The 26,475-nt window shown below is 37.6% G+C and overlaps 1 protein-coding gene across 8 annotated transcripts in view; it reads right to left on the minus strand.

The window, feature by feature from the left end:
- Disp1 (dispatched RND transporter family member 1) overlaps positions 1-26,475 on the minus strand; it is a 150,309-nt gene that overhangs the window by 26,584 nt on the left and 97,250 nt on the right. For 7 of the 8 annotated variants that reach the window (XM_048358153.1, XM_048358150.1, XM_048358151.1 and 4 more), the window contains one exon: positions 21,883-22,408. In XM_048358153.1, the coding sequence (XP_048214110.1) occupies positions 21,883-22,391 (509 nt within the window). In that variant the 5' untranslated portion in view covers positions 22,392-22,408. Of the gene's footprint in view, positions 1-9,908; positions 9,929-21,882; positions 22,409-26,475 lie in introns of those variants that run through there. The other variant, XM_048358156.1, reaches the window with a different exon arrangement.

A 26,475-nucleotide genomic window follows, 5' to 3' on the forward strand; every position in this document is an offset into this window, starting at 1 on the left:
ATAACATTTAACCAAAGAATCCAAAGAGCAAACTCTGAAACTCCACCTGAGGAGTATAATGTTAGCTGGGACTTGAAGGGACATAGGAGTCAGACATATAGATAGGTGTTGAGAGGAAGAAAGCACACATTGTGGAGACACCTGTGTCAGGAGCCTTAGGCAGCAGCACAGGTGAGGCCAGTAAGGCTCTGTTATGAGAGAATGGAGAGGAGGATTAGGAGTTGCTTAGAGGGTCGGGGAGGATGCAAGAGACCTAAGAGGGTAACAGAAATAGGAGCTGCAAGTTCCTCAAGCAAGAACTGACATGAAGAAAATGGTACTTTGGGAAGACTGGTCAGGTGGCATGTGCAGGTTGAACTAGAAAGGGGAAATGCTAATGAGGTAGATTGGGGGTCACTGAAGGCAGGAACGTAGGTAAGCTTTTAATCTCCTTTTAATGAGTCTGAATGTCTCTGACAATCTTCTTGATAATGAATCAAAATTACAAGTGTCTATTAGTATGAACATATATGGCTTTGCAAGAAAAAAGATGACAGTTAACAGTTGACATATCCTAGGAATTGACCATATTTCTGTATTAATTGTTGCTTAGTATTTATATACAATGACGCATTTTGAGAAATGCTTAAAACTCTGTTGAATATTTTTATTTTTGTGTGCTAGTACCCATACTTAAATTCATGGCTTTCTCTGCCTGGGATTTGCATATGAATTAAAGACAGTAGTTGTGTCCCTGAAGTGAAGCTAGTGATAATTTGTATTATAACACAAAGAGATCATTCAAATGGTTAATCTGGGAAAATTAAGAAACATGAGGGAAGGGGTGGGTGGGAATGTTGAAAGGGGTGACACTGACAAGATGCACTGTATTTACAAACTGCTTTGTTGAATGGCAACTCCCTTGTACAACTACTTAAAGATAATAAAAATATTTTTTAACCTGTGAAAGATATAATTCATATTTTAAAAAGCTAAATAAAGGCCAGAGCCAAGCAAAATTTTGCAATGTAAAATTCTTACGCGGTCAGTTTTAATAAAATAATCCTGGCAGAAAAGGTTTTCTTTACAAAGCCTAAGATTAACATGAGAAAATAAAAATCAACTAAGCTTAAAAGAATTAGACTAAGGACACATGAGAATTGTCTGCCAAAAATGAGGAAACTTCTCCGTGCTAAAGCCACATGTTCTCAAACTGCTGCGATGTCCTTGTCACGCTCTGCCACCAGGACAACTTCTGCCACTGGGGCAAAATAAAATTTCATTTTCTTTTTTGTGGTGTAGGCATTAAATCTGGAACCTCACATATGCTCAGCACACACCTCCACCTTTGAGCAATACCCTCCACCTGCTGCAAATCATAAATTCACTTGTATTCACATGTAATTATAAACCAATATACATATCTATATTTGTGTCTGTCTGTCTGTCTGTCTGTCTCCCAATAATGCCCCAGTAGCCTTGTAACAATATTTAGGAACTTTGTTTAAAAGAGTACAAGTAAGAAGTCAGAAGACCTGTTTCTAAACTGAGTTTTAACCTCTTTAGCTTTAATTTCCTTGTGTGGATTGAATTACTTTGGAGATCCTTTCCTGTTGTGAAGTTCTATGGCATTTTCCTGTGGAGTCTGCTTGTTTGTTTTTGAGTCAGGGACTTACTATGTAGCTCATGCTGGTTTGGAACTCACTATGTAGCCCATGCTGGCCTTAAACTCATGTTCTTCCTGCCTCAGCCACTGTTGAGATAACAGCTGATGAGGCTGTTTCCTCCAATTAAACTTTCATTTTTTTTCTTTTTAAATACTTTCCTGTTGCTCATTGGAGGATTTTAAAAACCTCCAAATTGGGTAGTATAAAGTGAGGAATGAAGTATACTTGGTGATTGACAGCACGTTTAGCTTTTTTTTTAAATTGTATTTTTATTGTTATTGTAAAGGTAATATATAGTGGGATTATAGTTACATGAGTCAGTTAAAGAGTAGTTGCATGAGTCAGTTAAAGAGTATATTTCTTTTTGAACAATGTCATCCCTTCCCTAGCTCTATTTTTTTTTTGGGGGGGGGCAGTCCTGGGGCTTGGGATTCAGGGCCTGAGAATTGTATCTGGCTTCTTTTTGCTAGAGCCACAGCGCCACTTCTGGCCTTTTCTACATATGTGGTGCTGAGGAATCGAACCCAGGGCTTCATGTATATGAGGCAAGCACTCTTGCCACTAGGCCATATTCCCAGCCCCAATTAAACTTTCTAATACTTTATATGGATGGTCAATATCAAAGATTCTCCCACAATGTAGGTAAGAGCTAGTGTTGTTTTTTTTTTTTTTAACTGCTTTCGGACACAATGCTCTTCATATGAGGAGTTAGAGATGTGAGCTTTTCAAATAGCTAGATGAAATGTTTAAGGAAGGACATCTCACTGCTCAGCAGAAGGGTGGGGTAAAGCTCCTCTGTTGCTAACTTTCGACCAACTCTGAGAGGGAAGAACTGCTGTCAATCACACACCTGTGCTGCTATGTATCAGAAGTGGAAATGCCGAGGGAAATAATGCTTTGCTATCAGAAGCCTATGGTAAGGAATAGTCAGGAATCATCTGGTTTGTCAACCTAGTGGATTTTCCCAGAGAAGCAAAAAATGAAAAAGTGTCTAAGTTTAAAGGGCTATTTTAATTGTCCAAAAGCACTTTTTCTGAGTCTGTCATTTTACTATTTCAGAAAGGTAGGTACAGCCGTTTTTTTAACTTAAAAATTTTACCTTTAGTATACCAATGCCTCATGCCTATAATCTTAGCTATGTGAGAGGCTGAGATTGGGAGGATCATGAGTTGAGAACAATTTGAACAGCAAAATTTCTGGGACCCCTTTCTCAAACCTACAGCTTTGTGTAGTAGTATGTGACTATTATCTTAGCCACATGTGAGGCAGAGATTAGGGGGACTGTGATTCCAGGCCACTTAGAGCAGAAAAGTCCAGACTCGCTCACGACAGAGAGAAGTGAGGCATGATTAAATGCACCTGTCATCCCACCTAGGATAAGAAGCTTAAAAAAAATAGACTGTGGTCTAGACATGCACCTGCACAAGAAGTGAGACCCTATGTTAAAAATAACTAGCAAGACACACACACACACACACACACACACACACACACACACACACACACACACACACACACAAAAGGGCTATAGGCATGGCTCCACAAAATAGCACATGCCTTGCAAGCAAAAGGCCCTGAGATCAAATTCTAGTACTGTCAAAAAAATAAACTTTTGATAGACTTTTCATTTAATATTTCATTTATTAGAAACCATCAACTTTTAGTTGGGTTGTAGGTCTGTAGTAGACTGCTCACTTTTGGCATGTAGTCTGTGTTCAATCCCCAGCATCAGGAAAAAACATGTAAACTTCAATTTTCAAAAGAAAAACTGTTGGTGAGAAGATTTTTTTAAATGTTGGTTTCGTTTTTCTTAAAGAGTGAAAAATGAAGGAAAATCACCGCAAATCTTCTTGATCTGTTTCCTTTCGATATTTTCCTTTCTGCCTAGATAGACAGACATTAAATATGCATACTATCAGGATAAAAAATGTTACCACTCCGGATTATGAACTTTTAGAGGAGCTTGAAATCTTCTGACAAAATAATTTCTTATAATGTTCCTCTTTATTTGCCATAATTTCTTCATAAACTGCAATTGTAATCACACTATATTATTGTATGCTTTATAACTGGCAAGTATCTTTCCAAGTTAGTTAAGAGTATATTGAATGTGTAAAACATTAGAACTGTAGCAAATATTTTTCCTACTTAGTGATACATTTTCAACATGATTTCTTAGACCTACATTTGAATTTTATTTTTAAACATTTTATTGGAAAGATAATACACAGATGGGTTACAGTTACATAAGTAAGGCAATGAATAATTTCTTCTGGAAAAGTGTTACCCCTTTCCCTCATTTTCTCCTACTTCCCCTCCCCGTCAAGCTATAAAGTTCATTTCCAACATAATGTCTAGTGAATATCACTGTTGAATTGGCGCATCCTTAGTCCCACCTCCAATGAGATTTCCCCTTCCCTCTCCAGATCATATAAACTTATATACAAGACAAAGGGTACAGAAATTTAAAAAAAAAGTGACAACAGGGAATAAACAAAAAAAACTGCAAATAGTACAACAAGTTAAAAAAAATCTCTTGCTTCCATTTCTGGGTGTTCATTTCGATAAGCATCATTTTCTATGGTCATATTCACATTTCTTTCTAATTCCTATGACTACTTTCAAAGTTATTCTTGATCTAGAATCTAGGATTTTTATTTTGTGATATTTCAATTCTCATCTTTTGTAAAGCCTTGTGTTGAGGGGAAAAGTGGAATCTAAAAGTCCATTTACACAAAATATATGGCATCTGATATTGTGTGAATAGGGACCTACTCTTGTGGCATACTCAGAGAGCAGGGGTGGAATTTCCAGGGTCTGATTCAACTGTTCAGATCTGTCCTAGAAATGGCTGTGGTTTTGTATCATCTAGTATCACCTGTTCACCTGGGTTTGATTAGCAGTGAGGATGAACATACATTCTGAGACTGTTTGTTTTCAGGATTACAATCATGTTCATGGAAGCTCTCACTCAGTGACTGTTTGGTTTGCTACATTTTAGAAAACTTGGCTTAAACAGCAATGGGAATCTAGGATCTATTTTCTGTCTCCTGACCTCCTAAAGGGAATTTCCCATAATTTCCTTACTTGTCTCATTTTAAAATGAGAACTAGGTAGAAGTCCAAAGCCCATTAAGTTATCAAGGATTTTACTTCATTAAGGCTTTATATATGCTATGAGTTGTTTCATTTGTCTGAGTGCATCCATTGATCGATCTACCCACTTCTTCTCAGAAAATAACATGGCTTTAAAACAGGCAATTTCCAGGACAGAATGCACTTAAGAAATCCTAGGGCTGGGAATATGGCCTAGTGGCAAGAGTGCTTGCCTCGTATACATGAAGTCCTGTGTTCGATTCCTCAGCACCACATATACAGAGAATGGCCAGAAGTGGCGCTGTGGCTCAAGTGGTAGAGTGCTAGCCTTGAGCAGAAAGAAGCGAGGGACTGTGCCCAGGCCCTGAGTTCAAGGCCCAGGACTGGCAAAAAAAAAGAAAAAAAAGAAATCCTAGATCCCTTTAAAGAAATAATGAGTTTATAGTGTTACATCTGCACCTTGAAAACATCTGTAACTTGAAAAAATGTCAGTAAAGACCAAAAGAGATGATTAAATGTGCTCCAACCAAATACTGGAGTGAATTCTCCATGGCATGTACATGTTAAACTGTAGTCTAGAACAAAAATCCTAAAGGAACTTGTGAAAGGCTTTCAAATCAACTTCCTAATAGGACAACTGCAGGAACTCCCTATGCTTCCCCCTGCACACATTATTTTCTACATAGCAAACTCATGTATACCTACCTCCAAGCCAACTGAGCACACTAAGCCTTCCCAGACTCATGTCATAGGTCAGTGTATTAGAGAGAGAGAGAGACTTACAAATGTAGAGACTCCAAGGGCTTTTGTCATAAATGTTTAAATCACCCTTTCTATTCCTTCTTCCTGACCTTAAATCTGGCTCTTCCAGATGGAAAACTTAAATCTTTCTGCAATCTTGGCTTACTTATACCATACATCTCTGACAGAGAGATGGGAAGATGTATTACTGCCTTTCCCCAAGGAGGGCTGCCCAAGGACAGCCCTTTATTTTCTCAGCAGTATTAAATCATTCCTTTTGTCATGTCTTCTCCACCCCCCCAAATTCCAATTCACTAAGCCTTTGCTGAGCAGTAAAAAGTAAAAGATATAATTTCTGCTCTCTAGTACCAAAATAGGAAGGTGGGAGGCTCACAGAGATACTAGTGAGAAAGAAAAGAGGGCCACATTCACATACAGATGTGATCTTGTCACAAATTACTACTCCATGTTTTTATTATTAAGATTCTGAAATCGTAACTCCACTTAATTTTGCTATCTTCGAATCAGGAAATAAACATATAAAGTCAGTGTAGAAAGAAGCTCAAGAGTAGAACTGGGTTAATTATGAAAATGATGTAAGAATGACAGGACATCATTGCCCTCCCTCTGACTGCTTCTATCCTCTCCCTCATTCCATACCAGACACATAAAAATCAACACAGTATTATGTTTGCCTTTCAAATGTACATGGATTGGCCAAGAAGATGGGAAGAAATTTTAGGACTGGGTCTTGGAGAGTGGGGCCTTGGGTAAAAGACATAGAAGTGAAACATGTAGTCCAGTAGATTTTCACATATTTATATATCCATGTAGCCACTATTTGGGGTCAAGATATATATCAATACCTTAAAGACTCCTATGTACCTCTTCCCAACTAATATTCACATCATTCCTTCAGATACAAGCAACATACAGGCTTCTATTGCCAGAGGTTAGCTTTGGCTAAAACATTAAAAGTTTAAGTAGAACTTTAGATAATTAAAATTCAGGTTAACTTAAGATTAAGAAAATACATAAAATGAAGTGTTGGTAATATTTTCAAGGTAAGACTCAATTTTTTCCTCTGTAATTCTAGCTCTATCTATCCAAATGACTTATATGACATGGATCTTGGGGGCTAGGTATGGTGGTGCATGTCCATAATCGCAGCTATGTAGTAGGCAGGTAGGAGGAAGATCACTGTCTGGGGCAGCCCCAGGCAAAAATGTAGGACCCTATTTGAAAAATATCTAAAGTGGAAAAAAAAATAAGGCTGAAAGTGTGGTTTAAGTGGTTTAAGAATACCTTTCTGCCTACTAAGAATGAAGCCCTAGTTTAAACTTCCTCACAAACTAAAAAACAAACAAACACAGAAATGGAGGGACAAAGGGCAAACAAATGCAGCAGTGGTACTCACTGGACATTATGTTGAAAATGAACTATACAATGTTTGTGTGGGGACAGGAGGGAAAAACTAGGAGAGAGCAAGGGAAGGGGATGACATTGTCCAAAAAGAGATGTGTGCAGACTTACATAACTGTAACTTCTCTGTAAATCACCTTTACGCTAACAACAAAAAATTTTTATAAGGACACAGATTTGGGTCTAAGATCTTGGTCTTGAAATTTTATTTAATTACTACTAGCACTCAGAACCCACTATATGCCCTACTCAAGCTAAAATGCTTAAGTGCAACATGGATATGACACAAACATGCTGCAGCAATTAGGGAGTTTCCTCAGAGTCCACAGGATGCAGCAGTGTCAGGACGATGCCCACGCAATCCAAAAATTGCCACAGCAGCCTAAGGCACATCACTTGTTTCCTCATGGTAATTTTTGTGATCAGTGTGACTTCAGTGCTATGATCAGCAAAGTGAATCTGGCTACTACATAATAAGCGTTCGATAATTATTTCTTGAACTACTGCTGACACTAAGTTACAGCAAGGAAAAAAGAATGCAACAATGAAGCCCAATTCTCTAATATTTGTATAGCACAGAGATGCTATTAAGAAGGAAGTTTCCAAGTCAGACAGACCAGGACTCTACTTATACCATTAAGTATTTAATGAATATGGCATTATTTAACTTTTTCAGACCTTGGTTTCTTCCTATATAATGGAAATGACAATACTAGCACTGAAATCCTTGGGTTGTTTTCAAGATTAAACTGGAGAAGCATGTAAAATATAACAACAGGCCTGGCATGTAGTCATGTTGTCATTATAAATTTTAATTGCAGTTTAATGCCATTTCAGTCCATTTTCTTTACCCAGGACATAAGTATAGTGCATGACAAAGTGTCATGTCATAAGTTTTAAACTCAAGAGGTAATCATCATGTTATTTGGGAACATTTTTAAGTAACAATAAAATTATTAAAAACCTTAGAAAGGTCACGTTATTAAAAAATCACAAATTACATGAGATTCATATGTAACAGAATATAAAAATTTGCATATTAAGTAATCTAAATTAAAATGTTGAGATAAAACTAAATATTTCTGTTTGCATGATTAGTCAGATATATTGTTAATACCAAAGACATTTGTAGATGATTATTTTTCATGCAAAACTGATATATTTATTTATTATTTATTGTCAAAGTGATGTACAGAGAGGTTATAGTTTCATATGTTACGCATTGGATACATTTCTTGAACTGTTAAAACTGATATATTTATAAGCAACAGAAAAAGAGATATGTCACTTCAAAATGTCCATTACAACCAATTTTGTAACTCTGATGGGACACTTTAAAGATAATCAAATAAAACTAATTAATCAACCAAACATGTTGAATTTACTTTTCTCAATATGTATCTAGACCCACAATTATGACCATCCCTATCTTTAACAGTCAATATCTATGTGTTAGAGGACTGGAGGTGTATCTCAGCAGTTGAGCACTTGCCTAAACCCTCAGTTCAAACTCCAGTCCCAACCACAAAAAAAAAAAGTCAATGTCTAACTTAAAACATGGAAAGTATAGGGCTGGGGATATAGCCTAGTGGCAAGAGTGCCTGCCTCGGATACACGAGGCCCTAGGTTCGATTCCCCAGCACCACATATACAGAAAACGGCCAGAAGCGGCGCTGTGGCTCAAATGGCAGAGTGCTAGCCTTGAGCGGGAAGAAGCCAGGGACAGTGCTCAGGCCCTGAGTCCAAGGCCCAGGACTGGCCAAAAAAAAAAAAAAAAACATGGAAAGTATAAATTCTCTTTAGTTATAAATGAGAGGAATATGTCAATCTACAGGAGAAGATAAATGTTTTAACATGACTAGTAACTGCTTGGAGTGTTCATGTACATTTATCTCTTAATAGTATGTGGATGATAATCATTAATAAGGCAGTCTGACTGCAGAATTCCCTATGCTGGTCTCTTATTGCATCTACTTTAAAACCCACTCAAGCATTTAATGGGTACTAATTAGCTGAAAAGAAATCTCACTTTCAATTTAGCTGTTAAATAATTTGCAGTTTTCTCCTAAAGACATGAGGAATATTGCTGAGAAGATGCAATAAAAGACCACAGAAAACACTGGCAGAAATGTGCAGTGTGAACATACTTACAAATTTCCCTGGCAACGCCACCAAACCTTCCTAGCAAAAGACAAATACCTGAAAGCTAAGGATGCCTACTTGAAGGAAATGCCACAGAGCAAAACTGCACACTTAAGGGATCTGTTCCAAAGAAAAAACACTTTGTGTGTAATGTACATGATGTCTGCCTATCCCCCACAGACTCAAAACTACTCCAAGAGCTGTAATAAATCAGACTGGGACAGCCTCACTTTCCATTTAACTTAAAAAGAAACTTTTCTTTTATTAAATGAGAGTGGCCCTAAGCAGCAAGCAAGAAATGATGTTATTTGTTATTTGAGTAGGAATTGTGTGTACAAAACAGGGTGAGGATGGCAGGGACTGGGGGTCTCAAGGTGTCATTTCCTATTAACTATTTTTTCTAAGGATGTGTTCATCCCAAGGCCTTGCTAGATCACTAGGTAAAAGGTGGCTATTCTGCTGTTCATTGAAATGTGAGGAAGGCAGGGCATGGGAAATTCACTCTCAAACATGTTTTGTGTCTGCTAGTTAGAGGGTAAAGGGGCACTGTAAAGGGTCAAAATGTCACATGGCTCTTGGTCCTAAAGAGAACTCTAAGAAAGCCTTTTCCTTCTTTCTTTCCTTTCATTTTTTTTAATGAGGGGGCCACAGTATAGAAATAACACTAAACAATTAAGACTTCTGAAAGGGAAAACTGATTAAATTATTTAAAATATTTTAAGGGATTTAAAAGTAGCTCCGATTAAAAAAAAAATCTTCCTTAAATTATGAAGTTAAGTTTGCATGGTTTTAGTTGGAGGTTACAAGGTAAACAACTCAGTGTGTTACAGTTTAAGGTTACACTGAATTATAAAGTACTTACCATGAAACTCAAGCCTTTCCATGCCAGACTGTTGCTGTGAGCCCTGTACAAAACATACTTAATGAGAATATAATATATAGGTTCTTAATAATATGTGAATAATAATCATTAAGAAGAGATCCAAGAAAAGCCCATAAGAAGGCCAGAAAAGCCTTATTAAACTTAACTAACTTAAGAACATGGAATGCTGGAATGAATTCTACCCTGCTCAAGTCAAAACCCTCACCAGACTCAAAGTTATTCACTGAAAAATTTAAGCCTTGGTAGGAGGAGGTCATGAATAAAGAAGTAGGGAAAAAATGTATAATTTGGAGTTCAATGTAGAGTCTAACTCTATTAGAGGGGAAACCCCATAACAATTAAATGATACGGTTAAAACCCTTTCTTAAGGGATAATTTATAGAGATGTAGTTTTAGTTTCTGGTAATATACTGGGTCACTGCTGGCAGCTCAAAAGCAAAGTTTCAGACTAATACCTAAAACCCAATAATATTTGGTATTAGCTAGGACCAAAAAAAAAAAAAAAAAAAGAAAGAAATGGACACAAAGACAATCATTTCTTGCTTAAACTTCTCATCTGCAAGGAAATCCCACTACTAGCTAGAGCAATCTCCTTCACAGAGATCTGTCACTTTGTTCCTGCTCAGGAACCCCTTTTCCCTGTGCCACTCTTCCCTCACCTACCAAACACACTCCATTCTTTTTTGTTTGTTTGTTTTTTGTTTTACACAGTTTTATTCATGAGAAACAGATGAATAAATGGAAACTATCAGTCTCTATGTTGCTAACAACACACACTCCATTCTTGAAGAAAAACTTTTCAAACCATGTTAAGGAAGTTTGAGAAACTAAAGGTTTCTGAGCAAAGAGGTGAGATAATGAAAGCAGTGTGTTGGGAGAGAGGAGGTGGGCACGCCTAGGTGACCACAGACACACAAATTGGGTCTGAGGAATGAATGCGCTTACATGTCTATCTTTGCTCTCTACAAGACACTACAACAGGGGCTGGGAATATGGCCTAGTGGCAAGAGTGCTTGCCTTGTATACATGAGGCCCTGGGTTCGATTCCTCAGCACCACATATATAGAAAATGGCCAGAAGTGGCACTGTGGCTCAAGTGGCAGAGTGCTAGCCTTGAGCAAAAAAAAAGCCAGGGACAGGGCTCAGGCCCTGAGTTCAAGGCCCAGGACTGGCCAAAAAAAACACACACAAAAAAAAAACCAAGACACTACAACATAGTACTTAGACACAGTATACTGCTTACATACCTATAGAAAACACTACAATTAAACCTCAAGCTAAGCACCATAATTAAGCCTACTGGTAAGTAGCAGAGTCCTGTACCAGTCAAGTATGGAAAAGAAATGTATCTAAGTCAATTCCCTTGGCAAAGTCATCCACATTATGGATCAACTTTGGTTTTGAACTCTCAATTTCGTCTGCTTTCTAAATTCTCAAAATACAAATGAACAATTCCTCCTCAATAATTTTGGATTACTCATAATATCACTTACTCTAAATTAGTAAACATCCTAGAGGTAGCCAGATTTGAACAAAAAAAAGGTTATTAATAGGCCGGCTCTCTCTGGGGTCCAAGGTCTCCTGGGCCATCCACACCTTCCTGCTACAAGTTAGAGATCTAGAAATCAAACATAAAAGAAGCCCAAACACTATGGGAGCAGTGGACTGTATATCTGTCTTTCACTTCTTTTCTTTTCACCAGTGAGGCTATTATTTCTTTTCTGGTTTGTTTTTAAAAGTCAGGAACAAGTACATTTGGGGTGTGAAGATTAAAGAAGAGAAAGTTGTATTCCCAAAGACAGATCAAACAACAATTTAGTAGTGAAATCCTTTTAGACCTCCTCCCACTATCTAGAAAACATCTAACTATATGTGTTATATCAGACAGCCTGATTCTCATTATCAAATTATCACACCGTAAAATTGAGCTCTCCAAAAAAAGCTTGACAGATATGCATTATTGAATTGGTTCATTCAACAATTAATTCCTAAATATTTGTCAAAGACCAGATACCTTGATAGGCCCTGATGATTCAGAACTGTGTAAAAAATGGTTTAACAAGCTTAAGATGGTATCTATAGAACTATATAATTGCTGCATAGAGAATAGTTGATAGTACATTTCTTTCTGATGGTTATATAACATTCAGCATCTACCATTTGGGGGGAGTAATCCTTTCGGACTACGGATAGCATATTGTCCTTCAAAGGTGGAATAACATGAATGTCCCCTGACAGACTCCAGACAAGAGAGACAGCTGCCTTGCCCCCATCCCAGCTGGGCTCCTCCAGGTTTGCTCACATATATCAAGCAGCTGAAACTCTTGTCTGTGTTTGGACAGCCCACCCCCCAGCCACCCTGTCATCTCCCATGATACTTCCTCTAAGTTCTTGTATTATTCCATTTCCTCTGACACACACATAACATAGCCCCTAAGAACCTTACTTTGTTACAGCTGAAAGTAGTTATTTGCCCAAATCATTCTTTTCTTAAAAGATCACAAGTTGTGCTTGTAGTGATTAACTTAACTTCATGACGTGTTTTAAACATTTAAGTATATGGATTTTTTTTTTTAAAGATACCTTGAGAAACCTTTTTCATTCATTTACTGAACACGTATTTACTGGGCTCTGAATAAACTCCTGATACTAGGCTATATTTCAGACTCAAATACCAAACTGTCAGTTAAATATCTGATTTGGGTTTTTAAAAAAGATGTACTTTGTATAGTCAATTTTGCTGAAAAGAACCTCAAAATAGTGCAGTAACCAAAACTGTCCTGTAAATGTTAAGTTCTATAAGTTCTTTTAAATTACACCTAACAATCCAGTTAAGTTTGGAAAAAAGTTCCAGTATATAACAATAGCCTTTTTCCTGGCATAAGAGATATAACTGATTCATAACAATGTCTTTTTTTAAATTAAGTTTTACTCTTTGCCAAATATTTCATAGCCTTTCAAAAAAATTAACTGAACAGAAAACTTGAACTATTTCTTTTTCTTTTCTTCACTCTCCAGTACCTACTAAACAACTAGCAGTAATAAGGAAAGGAGGTAATTAAAGATATATTTGCTTCATTCAAAATGTTATGTTAATTAATGTTATGAAATAAAGAAGGAATTGTTTCTTGAAATTTATTATGAAGGTAAATGATGACTGGGCTTCATATTCTAAAATGTACTATAGACTGTACAGTGAATTCTCTGAGGCGAAACCCTCTAAAATTGGTTCATTTATAATATAACAAACTCTCTAAAAGAAGGCCCCTAATAAAATAGGCCTTCACTCAATCTGACTGCCAAACTGACTTTGGCAAGCAATTCTGGAACATTTTCAATATTATCAACGTTATCCTTTTTTAAAAAAAGTTAATTCGACTACTTTAAAGAATGTAAAAATAAGTCATGGTTTCAGTAAAATCAAGATTAAGTCTTACCACACTTCTTCTAAAATAACTATATAACCATCATAGTCAGATTATATAATTTGTATTAAAGTGTACAGGCTGAGACTTTGGACTGGAGAGCCTTGTCACCAGTCCCTTTCAACAACACTCGCTTCCAGTTATTCTGTAGACTGATGAGGTGCAGGGTGTAACTGTAACAAGAATAAAAAGGTACATCATGTGTTTATTTAAGTAAAACCTTCATTCCTGAAATACACCACCAGGATTAAGCACAGGCAGCCAAGCACCAATAACAGCTGAAACTTAAGAAAGCACAAGAATCAAACAAGAAAAGAAGGGAGATTAACATTTGGTGCTAGGCACCATGCTAAGATCAAGACAGCTATCGTTATTTCCATTTTTTATATGGAGATGGAATCTAAGACTGAGGGATAGTAAATATTTATCTAAGGTCAAAAAGTAAATAAATGGCAGAGCCAGAATTCAAATACACTGTATGTATGTCTCCCAAAGCCCAGGCTTGTTCTCCTTCACATCATGAAGGGAAGAAAGGAGATTGCATAGAAAAAGGAAAAATGAGAGTAATAATGTAGTACTATTGCTTTGATGGGATAGATGAGGATAGCTGAACTTCCCCACTCTCAAGAAAAATTACGTTTTAACATCAAATCTACTTACAAAAAAGCCCAGAGAGTTACAAACTAAATAAGCTGATACTTTGGTCTTTTAATGTAAATACTGAGGTGCAGTGGTTTTTGTGGGAGGTAAGTATGGTTACCAGAAGATTTTGAAGGACACTATCTACCTGCTATGCATTTTTTCTATCATGGGGATTCTAATATGGAAGAAAGGGGATTTTTAACTTTTATCACTTCTTGGTTATATAGGAAACAAAGTGAAAGCAATCTAACAATCCAATTAATTAGAATTAAGTTGACATAAGGTTAAATACTGTTACTCTGTATCATATGAGTCCCATTGCTGCCAGGAATATTGCAAAAGGATCTCAGATGCTTTATAGAGCCACTAAAAGGTAGCCTTGTCCAACAGTTCTTTCTGTAATGACAGGAATAATCTTCATCTGCATTATCTTAAGATGCTATCCACTAACCTGCAGTTGACTACTTAGTCTAGGGTGCCAGGACAATTGAATTTTTAATCTTATTGGACCTTACTAAGCCAAAAAGGTCTAAAGAATACAATTAAATGATTCTTTCTTATAAAAGACATCTGCCAACAGTCTTTTTTGTGACATCTATATATTTTATGTGTACGTAGTTATATGAAAGAGTTGCCATTCAACAAGGCTGTTTATGAATACAATGTTTTGATGAATGTCATCCCTTTCAACATTCTCACTTATCACTCCTCCCCACTTGCTCACTTTCCTTAATTTTGTAGGCTATGCATCCAAGTTTTTACTGTATTCTCACCCTATTCGTCTCTTCATTTGTGTACCTCCCTCCCTCCTCTTGACCCTACTTAACCCTTTTTCAAGTACCTGTTTCATGGTATTATTTTGTTAAACTATGACCCAGCAGTCTTAAGAGATATAATCATTTCACTAAAGATATAAAGAGAAATTATTATTTCATCATTAAAAACCTTGCAATGCCTATAAAAGAGGAGGATATAAATTTATAGAACAGCATATTCTGGCTCTCTTGTATTAACATATAATTCTGGCTGTGCTTTTGCAAAAGCACTGGAATTTAAATTCGGTGCTTGGAGAACTATGACAATTACTCATTGAATTAATATTGATCACACTGAAATCTAAGTGTGTTAGTTAGCCTGTTCACATTATTTCCACATCTTTGAACCAGGGATCAAGTTTACAGTTTTCATCCATATCTCCATCACTGAATGTTAAGTATTCACTAAATACTTGTTCAATTCGTGAATAAAAGTAACCTTGAATTTCTCTCTTCATTGTACCAATATGTTTGGAAGCATTTGGGTTGGCTCTGGATGATTTGGGTCAAGCAAAGACACTGGAATCTGTGTCACTACTGCCCAGGTTCACATACCAAAGCTGATGATGTGCGCAGAGTGACTTTTTGGATCAAAGTTCCTGGCTAACTAAAATAACATCTTCACTATGGGTAAAGAAAGGAGAAAAGGTGGGTCACTATAATCCTGGTATATTGAAATGATGCTGAGAGCTGTACTTTTACCTCTGGGTGTTAAAGATTTATACAAAAATCACGAGATCAAATGGTAAATTGAACATCGTAGTATAACACATGGAGAGCCGGAAGCTGGTGGCTCATGCCTGTAATCCTGGCTACTTAGGAGGCAGAGATCTAAGGATCACAGTTTCGAAACCAGCATGGATACATTCATACACACATACGCGCGTGCGCACACATACACACACACATATCACCTATCTAGCACATAGATTCTATTTCTTACTTTAAAAAAAAGCGCAACTTTATTGTCTTATAGATTGGGAATTCCTCAGTTAAAGATGGGTCACACAGGGCTATAATCAAGGTGTCAGCAGGGCTGTGTTTCTTCTGGAGAGGCTCGGGTGGGCTCTGCTCTCCCTTTCCAGGTTCTAGAGGTAGCCACATTATTTACTCTCTTTTCCATAGGAAGTCAGTTTTAGCCAGCTAAGCCTTCTGCATGTCCTGTCACTCCAGGGTTGATTTTTTTTCAGTGCCACTTCTGGCCTTTTCTGAATAGTTTGTTGGCAATAAGAGTCTCATGGACTTTCTTTCCTGCCTGGGCTAGCTTCCAACTGAGATCTTCAGATCTCAGCCTGCTGAGTAGCTAGGAGTACAGGCATGAGCCACTGGTGCCTGGCTCATCAGATAATTTTTTTAAATGTAATTTTATTGTCTAGGTGATGTACAGAGGGATTATAGTTACATACATAGGGTAATGAGTACACTTCTTGTCAAACTTGTTACCTCCTCCCTCATTTTTCTTACTTTTTAAGTAGAAATCCTTTCACAGAAAATAATCTCCTAAGAAGGAACAAAAAGAAAACCTATGAGAAAAGTGAGTCAGAAATTGGTACACAAAGAACTGAGAAAGACAGGGAAAAAGGTGACAAAAATTCTGCAATCACCTTGTATGGCATGGCAGGGGTGGTGTTCAGTTACTTTTTAAGGGACAAAGCTAAGCTAGTCTAGTTCCACAGTCCCTTCTATGCCAGGCATAATTTTCTACAGCTTTAATTCCTCCAGTATGCCACAGCAAACATTCTAAGTGACCATCTGTCTATGAAATCACCTTCACAGAAATAAAAAATGCATTTGACAGGTAACATAAAACATCACAGGTTCCCTATAATGCTAATGAGACTATGGCACTGCCAAGTATCATTCATGAAGTCCTCTGTTAAAATCAAGAACATTTCTTTGCAACACCAAATTAAAAGGTAAGTACAGTTTAGATTAGAAATGGTGCATGCTATTTTTGGACTAAAAACTCCTTAGGAATTGCTCAATAATGCCATTGGCCTTCCACTTTAATATGGCAATAAGAAGATCCCAAATGAGTAATTCAAAACTTGCTTTAACTAGCACACCTGGCACGTGACTAGTTCCTGAGAGGCATTTTCCAGCTCTCTGGAGGAAAAAGAGCAGATTATTTCCACGCAGCATTTTAGAGAACTGGATGGACTGCATTCAGTATGCAGAATTAGTTGTTTTGTTTTGTTTTTAAGTTTTCATGTCCATCCGAAATGACCCGCTAACAATCCTCTTCTCTTCACCATTTCTTAACATGTGCTTTTACTGTGTAAGCTTTCTCCTTTCATTTGTCTTAACTTTCCATGTTTTCCCTCCTCTAGTCACTTTATTAACTCCTAGCAATACTTTAAGGACTGTGTAAGTTCTATTTTGAGCCAAACCCAAAATTCATCACCCTCATTAATCTCAGCTAACTCTGAACTCTTAGAATTCTTTATTGTTTCCATGCAAAAGAAATGTCTAATTACTCAACTTTATTTTTTAACTTCCCAAGGGGTTAATGAACAACTAAACTAGGTTTAGGGAGACATTAATTTCTGTGTTTTAAAATTAACACAATTTTCAACTGGTCATGTTAATTAATGGCTGAACAATGGACAGGAGGATAGGAATTTACAAATGAAAAAGTCTAGCTATTTCAAATAAAATGTACTTAAAATAATTTATATCTGGTGACAAACTGTTATTAGAACATGATATATAAAATATAATTTTTGTGACACTCTAAACTTTTATCAATTCAAAGATTAAAAGAAGTGCATGCTTCAGGTAGTAGAGCTTGGCAAACACAAGGCCTTGGGTTCATACTCTAGTATAAGGAGAAAAAGGAAGAAGGTAGGCAAAAGGAGGGAGGAGGGAGGGGGAAAGGAGAAGGAAGGGGGAAGGAGGAGGAAGAAGAGGAGGAGGAGGAGGAGGAGGAGGAGGAGGAGGAGGAGGAGGAGGAGGAGGAGGAGGAGGAGGAGGAGGAGGAGGAGGAGGAAACAGGTGGAAAAGATTCTTTTAATTTTAAAAGGAAAAAAATCATACTCAACAGATTGACATAATGAATCTTGCAGAAAAGTCACAGCAGTCACGAAGAAATAAAAAGCAACTTTAGGAAAGGAGAAAATAGGAATATACACAAGCTAAATTAGCTGGCACATGGGTTAGGTTAAAACTATAATTTCTTTTTTAAAATTAGCTTACATTAGTTATACAGACGGAATTTCATTGTTATATTGTGCGCACGCACGCACACACACACGCGCGTGCACACACACATGTACATGCATATATGCATGTTCCAATTCCGGAACTTGAACTCAGGGCCTGAGCAATGTCGAGTTTTTTTTTTTTGGCCAGTCCTGGGCCTTGGACTCAGGGCCTGAGCACTGTCCCTGGCTTCTTCCAGCTCAAGGCTAGCACTCTGCCACTTGAGCCACAGCACCGCTTCTGGCCGTTTTCTGTATATGTGGTGCTGGGGAATCGAACCTAGGGCCTCGTGTATCCGAGGCAGGCACTCTTGCCACTAGGCTATATCCCCAGCCCAGTTTTTTTTTTTTTTTAAGCAAAGTTGGCACTTTACCACTTACCAAAGTTCTACTTCTGACTTTTTGGTGGTAATTGGAGATAAAAGACTCATGGACTGTTGTTGTCTGGGCTGGTTTCAAACTGTGATCCTTAGATCTCAGCCTCCTGAGTAGCTAGGATTGCAGCCATGAGTTAATGGCCCCTGACTCATTGTTATATTTAAAGCTACATCTTCTACTTGATTGTTTAAAACATTCCATATGGTTTAGTTGCTTTATAAAAAATTGAAACATTAAAGAAAAAAACAAACAGGCAAGTTTATTTGGAATGTAGGTAGAATAAGCAAAAACAACTGAAAGCACTGAAATCTGTCTATACTTGGTAGTAAGGAAATCTTCCTGCAGTGCATTACAGGAATGTAAAACCATAGGCCTCAAACACTAACCATACTGCACTTCTACTCTATCCATACTCACCTTAGTTAACATTGTGGATATCTTACTGATTGGCAACAAAGAGCATCAGGCCCAGTGCTTTGCCACAGCATGACACAGTTCTGCAAATAAACACTTGCCTGCCCAAGTCCAAATGCTCTAGTGTTCCTTTTAGGTGATACATTATAATTGTACTCAATGTAATCAGCATATATTAGCCAGCATACTGCACCTTTCAAGGAAGCTCAAGGAATAGCATTCTTTTAACGTTCCTCATATGGCTGTACCTCCTGTTTTAATAGCATGCATCACGGCATTCCATTTCCCATTTTAGTGAATGGCATCAGTAGCCTCAGGATAACACAGGGACTCCTTACTGGGGTGTCTGGTGCCCTTCAAGACTTGGTCACAGCATACCTTTCTTCTTCCTACTACTGTCTCTTTCATTATATTCTAGCTATTCTGGACTCTGCTGGAGTTTTGCTCACACTACCTTATAAGTCTTTGTTCCCAATGTCTTCAAGATAATTGCTTGCATTCTCACCACTTGTATAGCTTCTAGTCATTCTCAACTTTGGTAACACTTATCACAATACCCTAGAAGCCCATCTGATTTACTGACTCCTTTGCTACCAGTTTGCAAGTCCATGAAGGTAAAAAAGATAAATCTCAACCTGTCCAGAATGACATCATTGGTGTCTGGCACATACCAGTAATCAACAAATATTGTTGGTTATATAAATAAATGCAGAAAATGGGAAAGTGAGTCCTGAAACATAAAATATGTGATGTGTAAAAGTGGAATATACCATTCGTCAAAAGTACCTTTATATAATTTTTTCCCTGAAACAAAAGTAACCAAATGGCTCAATTTCTTGAGATAGTTCTAAATATAAAAGTTTTCTTCATCATATTCTATTTTTCTTAATGGGCAAATATGTCATCTTATCCACTTTTTCCCTTCAGATTAAGTGATGATAATATCTTTATTTCTCCTTTTGAAAATGTGAACATTCTGTATTCAGTCACAGCCTTTACTTCTGGCTAACATTAATTGGGTCTCATTTCCCACTTAAATAACACCCTTGTTCCATGAGGCAGGTAGCTTTTCATCATTTTTTTTCTGCCTAGTTATATCCAAAACAAGTTAGGAAAAGTCTATGAACACAGAGATCATGCCCAATCAGAAGTTCACCGTGATAGCTAAAGCCCCAGTGCCAACGACAGTGATGAGTTCACTTGCCAATCACTTGGATTTTTAATGCCATACTACTTAAAGTATATATACATCTCCCATTCCTTTTGAATTAGATCACTTAGAAATGCTAAGTAGAAATCCAGAAAACGTTGGCATAACCTGGCATATTGAAAGAATTGGTTATTTGCCCAATTAAAAAGTTTTAATTCTTTAAAACATTTTATAACTTTTTATTCATAGGGTTCGGCTTCAAAATATAGAACTACCTTACCTCACCCTGTGGAACCATATGATTTGTGATCCAAACATATAAATTCTTATGACTGTATAATTTTCTAACCTACTTCTCACACAGTTAAATTAAAAGTGAAAAAAAAAAAAAAAAGCCTAAAACTGGCCATGCGGCCCAGTGCTGCTAAAAGATGTCACGTAAAGTGGCTTTGGTGAATTTCTTATCATCGTTCTGGAACTGTGAGGCTCTACAGTTCAAAATGGGAATATATTCTAAGACCCCTCTCTTTCTCCATTCTCTTCTTTACTCTGTTTCTTTCTTTCTAAAAAGAGTAAAGCTATATCATCTTAAAAGTGTGTAAAACCTGATACAGCTGAAAAGTATCACTTTTTGGATCTGAATTTGCCACATGCTTACTAGCCAGCAATAAAAACAAAAATAAAAACTCACCCAACAATTGGATAAATCTTTCTGAACAAAAACAGCCTGACACAGAAAAATACATTCTGTATAAATGTATACATATGAAGTTCTAGGAGTAGGCAAGACAAATCAGTGGTACTAAAACTCCAAACAGTAATGGCCTCTGGTACAAGGAGAAGAAATGTAGGAGGGAACTTCCCGAAGTGAGGGAATATTCAAAATGAGATTATGAGGTAGATTACGGTCATGTACACATCAAGCCCACCAACTTGAAAACTTCACATCTGTATGTAAATTATGCTTTAGAAGGTTATTTGTGCTGGGTACCAGTGGTTCACACCTGTAATTCTAGATACTGAGAAGGCTGAGCTCTTGAGCATCATAGTTGAAAGCCAGATGGGACAAGAACGTCTGCGAGACTCTTCTCCAATTAATCACCCAAAGAAGTAGGAAGTGGAGCTGCAGCTCAAGTGGTAGAGCACTCAGGGACAGTACTTGACTAGTACATACTGTATACACAGTGTACATGTGCTCTTCTTGTACTTCATTTACGATGTTTTTTTCCTTAATGATGTGAAATAATACTTGGGACTCTACAAAGTACTTAGTATGTTATAAAACATATTACACTTGCTCAACTGCAATGGTAAATCTTTTCTGCACAAAATGAATGGGAAAAACACACTTGAAATAAACTATGGCCTGTGATAGGGAACTGGAAATTATATTTTTCTAGTATGCTTCAGGTTTTAAAGTCCTGTGCTACAGATTTATGGGTTTCATTTGCTATGAAAGAATGGTTACTTTCATCTCAATGTATTACATAGTCACCCGAACATATGGACGGAGATTGTGAGTACAACCATAAAGAAACATAAGAAAGCAACTTGCTTTATACTTCTTTTTCATAAAGGGTGACCACTTTTTCACAAAGTCTTCCTATTTGGATAAGCTTATTACCAATAAATTTCCAATAACAGAAATGTCTATCAACACCATTTTTTACTAAACAAAAGATCTACCAGGGATTCCTGGCCAGTTTACAGACCAGGAAAACTGAACAGAGTTTAACTGATGAGGGAGTCTATAGACAAAATAGACCTATTATTTAATTTGCATTTTAATAGGCTCACACAATCCACAAAATAAGCACTTTCATTTACTTCTTTCCTAAGATATTTTTTCTCATTTTGGAGAAATAAGTAGATCAAGGCCATGTGGAATTAGCTGAATGCTAAAAGTCAGCAAAATGTTCGAGCACTCACCTGATGTTGGCTACATGCTGCTGCACAGGCTGATGCTGGAAATGGTCAGGCCACGGATGATGCAGGCAGAAGGATGGCGAGGGCTGAAGACAACACGCAGCCTGATACACAGGTGAATGGTTTGGACATAAAGATGCAGAATATTCGGAGTGTGGCTGCATGCAACACGAGGTCAAAGCAGAGGGTGTTGCGGGGCCAGCCTCGAGATGGCACTCTTGGTGATTGTTATGGCTGGTCAAAGGGTGATGGTATGGGCAAGGATGGCAACATTGAGATAACACCTGATGTGTTCTTTGGTTGTCTAAAGGCAGAAAGGATGACTTTACTGTGCCATTAAGCTGCAGGCATCCATTTGGACTCACTTTTGTTCTTGGTACTTCTTTGGGTGTGAGCTGCTGGGCTGCAAGGTCTCCATCACATGGGGTGAGGGGACTAGGGTTGGTGGTACTGGTTGTGATGCTGCCATTGCTCAAAACCACAAAGTCATTGTTTACATTGCTCATAGCCATGATCCACTCTCTTGGCTCTACAAAAGAAAATAACAGAATAGTAACCAGATTTAAGAAGGCAAGCAATAAAGAAATCGAAGTACAACTCTTTGAAAAATGTGTTTTTTCTGTAGAAGTTGTGAAAGTGGAGGGCACGCAATAGGATCTGTGATGGAATAGGCAATGCATAGGCATGCGCAGTGTGCTGCCCCCACTGAGTACTCTTCCCCCATCTCTCCTCTCCATGCCTTTCTTCTCTTCCCATCCTAGATGTGTAAGAACTCATTAAGAAATAGAACATAATGGGGGCTGAGAATATGGCCTAGTGGTAAAGTGCTCGCCTCGTATACATGAAGCCCTGGGTTCGATTCCTCAGCACCACATATGTAGAAAAAAGCCGGAAGTAGCACTGTGGCTCAAGAGGTAGAGTGGTAGCCTTGAGCAAAAAGAAGCCAGAGACAGTGCTCAGGCCCTGAGTCCACGCCCCAGGACTGGCAACAAAAACAAAACAAATAAACAGAAATAGAACTTAACGGAAAGTGGGTGGATAACATCATCCTTCAATTTTCAACAACCATCTGCTTGGGCATTCTGGTTTAGGAGTAACAGGTAAATGAAGGACTACCCTGAGGGCAATTAGTTATATAGGTTAAAATAATGTAAACAATTTTAATGTTTCATATCTTAGGAAAATTAATCTCAAGAACATAAGATTTTCCTCTCATTTAAGTCCCAGAATAAGAATAAATAAGCCAGATGCTGGCAGCTCACACCTGTAATCCTAGCTACACAGAAAATGGAGATTTTAGGACTACAGTTCAAAGCCAGCTCTGGCAGGAAAGTCTGTGAAACCCTTATCTCCAATTAACCACCAAAAAATCAGAAGTGGCACTGTGGCTTGAAGTGGTAGAGCCTAGCTTTGGGTGAAAAAGCTAAGGGACAGTGCCTAGGCCCTGAGTTCAAGCCCCATAACCAACTAAAAAATAAAATAAACAATAACAAAAACCTTGTCAGCTAAGAATGTAAAAGTTTCATTCTCTAATCAATGATTATCATGCTAAAAATTAGTAAGTAAGCAATATGTTGTCCATACATTTATTAAGTTGCTTTTACGTAATAAACAACAGTAATATTTCTTGCACAGTAGAGATAATATTATCAAATGAAAGTTTTTCTCTTACTTTTTTCCTACCACCAAAGGGTTCAGGCCTTCAGTCTGCTCAAACCTTTACATGTTAAAATTATCCATATCATATTTGCCTAGTCAATAACCAATATCAAAATCCCAAAAATCTCTTCTATCTCTCTTAGCCCATTCCATCACCTTAAGCATCACACATGCAAAACTAGAAATTTAAAGTAAGAAAAATGAGTCATTTAACCTATAGATGAAAGCCAACAAGAAAAGGAAAATTTTCCTTTGGCTCACTAACCCTTTGAACATGGTGTTTTTCTAAGCTAAAAGAATAGAGAAATCTTTGTTTATTCTTTTCTAAGATCTGGTAGGCATAAAGCAGCTAAAAAATTTATCTTTTAAACTCGAATTCATTGTAATCTAACCTGGATCAGTACACAAGGAAGAGACCTGTATACATTTCTACCCACTTCATCATAGACTAAACAGGTATTTCTTTTTTTTTTAAGTAACTAAATTTTGTTGACAAGGTGTTGTGCAAAAGGGGTACAGTTACATAATAGGGCAGTGAGTACATATCTTGTGATATCTTACACCCTCATTTTTCTTTCCCTTCCATAGACCAGGTAGGCATATATACAATACCCAGTGTACCAAAATCATATACAGTAGCCACGTGGCATATGCCAAAGGAAATTTACCTAGAACTTTAAATATAATGTCAACAATAGAGTTTGCTTATCCTTGTCTTATATGATCATATATACATAGCTGTTGAGCTATTAAACAGGTATCTCTAAGCAGAATATGCAAAAATAATGTGTGAAACTTCCCTCTGAATATTTATTCCATCTATTCCATCTGAATATTGGTATCTAAAAGATATTCACTGCACAAGGATGCAAATTTTGAATCTCTTTCTCTCTCTCTCTCTCTCTCTCTCTCTCTCACACACACACACACACACACATTCAGTTAAATAAACATATGATAAGATATTTAGGAATTAAGCTGGGTGCTGGGTGCTCATGTCTGTAAGCCTAGCTACTCAGGAGGCTGAGATCTGAAGATCACGCTACAAAGCCAGCCCATGAGACTTTTTATCTCCAAGTAATTCCCAAAAAGTCAGAAATGGAGCTGTGGCTCAAGTGGTAGAGTTCTAGCCTTGATCAAAAAAGCTCAGGGGCAGCACCCAGGAACTGAATTCAAGCCCCATTACCAATACCAATACCAAATCTCACTCTCTGAGTTAATGTAAGCATTGAAATTTCTTCTGTGAACTATTTTGATAGAAAGACAATATATTTTAAAACATAAAAATACATATAAAATCAACTTGCTATATTGAACACTGGTGGCTCACACCTATAATCCTAGCTAATTAGGAGGCTGAGATCTGAGGATCACAGTTTAAAGCCAGCCCAGGCCAGGTAAGTCTGTAAGACCTGTCTTCAATTAATCAGCAAAAAAGCCAGAAATGAAGCTGTAGCTCAAGTGGTAGAATGCTATCCTTGAGCAAAAAAAAAAAAGCTAAGGGAAAGTGCCTAGAACCTCAGTTCAAGGCTCAGAAGCAGCATGGAGCACGCGTGCGCACGCAAACACACACACACACCAATCAACTGGATGTTACTTATCTTCAGTTATTTTTAAATTAATTTATTTTATTAGGATACATTAATTGCACAAGGGAAGTTTCATTGTGACATTTCCACACATACATACAATGTTTGTAAATCACCCTCTCTATCACTAATTAGTACACTTCCCATTCTTAAAACAATTTCAACAGGTTCAACTGTTCTACTTACATACATGCAAACAAACCACTTCAATTATACTCATCTTCATACAAATAATCTCTTCTAATGCCCAATGAGAGGAATTTTGGATTGTACTACCAATAGTAGCTCTCACTTTCATCAGATCACTTTTTTATTGTAAAAGTACATTTCTTTTTGAACATTGCCACCCCTTCCCTCGGTTTTCTCCCAGTTTTTTCCCTTCCTGATGCCCCTCCCCCACAAGTTGTATAGCTCATTTTCAACCTAGTGTCTACTGAGAATCACTGCTGAATAAGCTCATAAGATCACTCTTGAGTCCAAATAACCAGTATAATACTCAGATGCTACACTCAAAACAAAACAATAGAAGTTAAACTGTTAATCAAAAGAGGCAGGACAGAAATACCAACAGGCAAGAGGACTCTAGGCCTTCTTCTACCATTAAAGGGCCTAACAACTCAGCAAGAAGCTCACTGGAGCTTTTGTTCACCAAAGATCATATCCTCCCCCTTGTTACTGACAAAAAGATGAGCTGTATTCTAATGCTTTGGAAACCATCAAAAATAAAAGGGATTTTTAAAAGTAACTAGATAATATAGGAAGTAATCAATAAAAGAGATCAATGAAATGATTTCCTAGCATTAGAAACACTTACTGTAGCTGGGCACTGGTGGCTTGCGCCTGTAATCTAAGCTACTCAGGAGGCTGAGATCTGAGGATGGCAGTTTGAAGCCAGCCCTGGAAGGAAAAGTCCATGAGACTCTTATCTCCAATAAACTACTCACAAAAAGCCAAAAGTGGTGCTGTAGCTCAAGTGGTAGAATGCTAGCCTTGAGCACAAAGAGGCTCATGGACAGCACCCAGGCCCTGAGTTGAAGGCCCAGGATGGGCCAAAAAAAAAAAGAAAAGAAAAGAAAAAGAAACTCACTGTACAAACACTCCACCCAAACAAGTCATTGGAAACACACCCTCATCCAACCTCTTCCCATAGCCAATGCTCCAGGCCTTCTCTCCAGGCCTCAGAAGAGCTATTCCCACCTACAGTAACCTGCTGGGCTGCACGGGTGTGTGGGAGGCGCTGTGTGCATAACAACTTCTGCCCTTTCCGTAAGAGGATGGAAGAAAAGAATGCTCCTGTTTTGCTGGTTGTCATAATCATCCCAGATGGGCTGAAACATCATCTCAGATA

Source organism: Perognathus longimembris, chromosome 11 (assembly GCF_023159225.1).
Source record: "Perognathus longimembris pacificus isolate PPM17 chromosome 11, ASM2315922v1, whole genome shotgun sequence".
Lineage (NCBI taxonomy): Eukaryota > Metazoa > Chordata > Mammalia > Rodentia > Heteromyidae > Perognathus > Perognathus longimembris.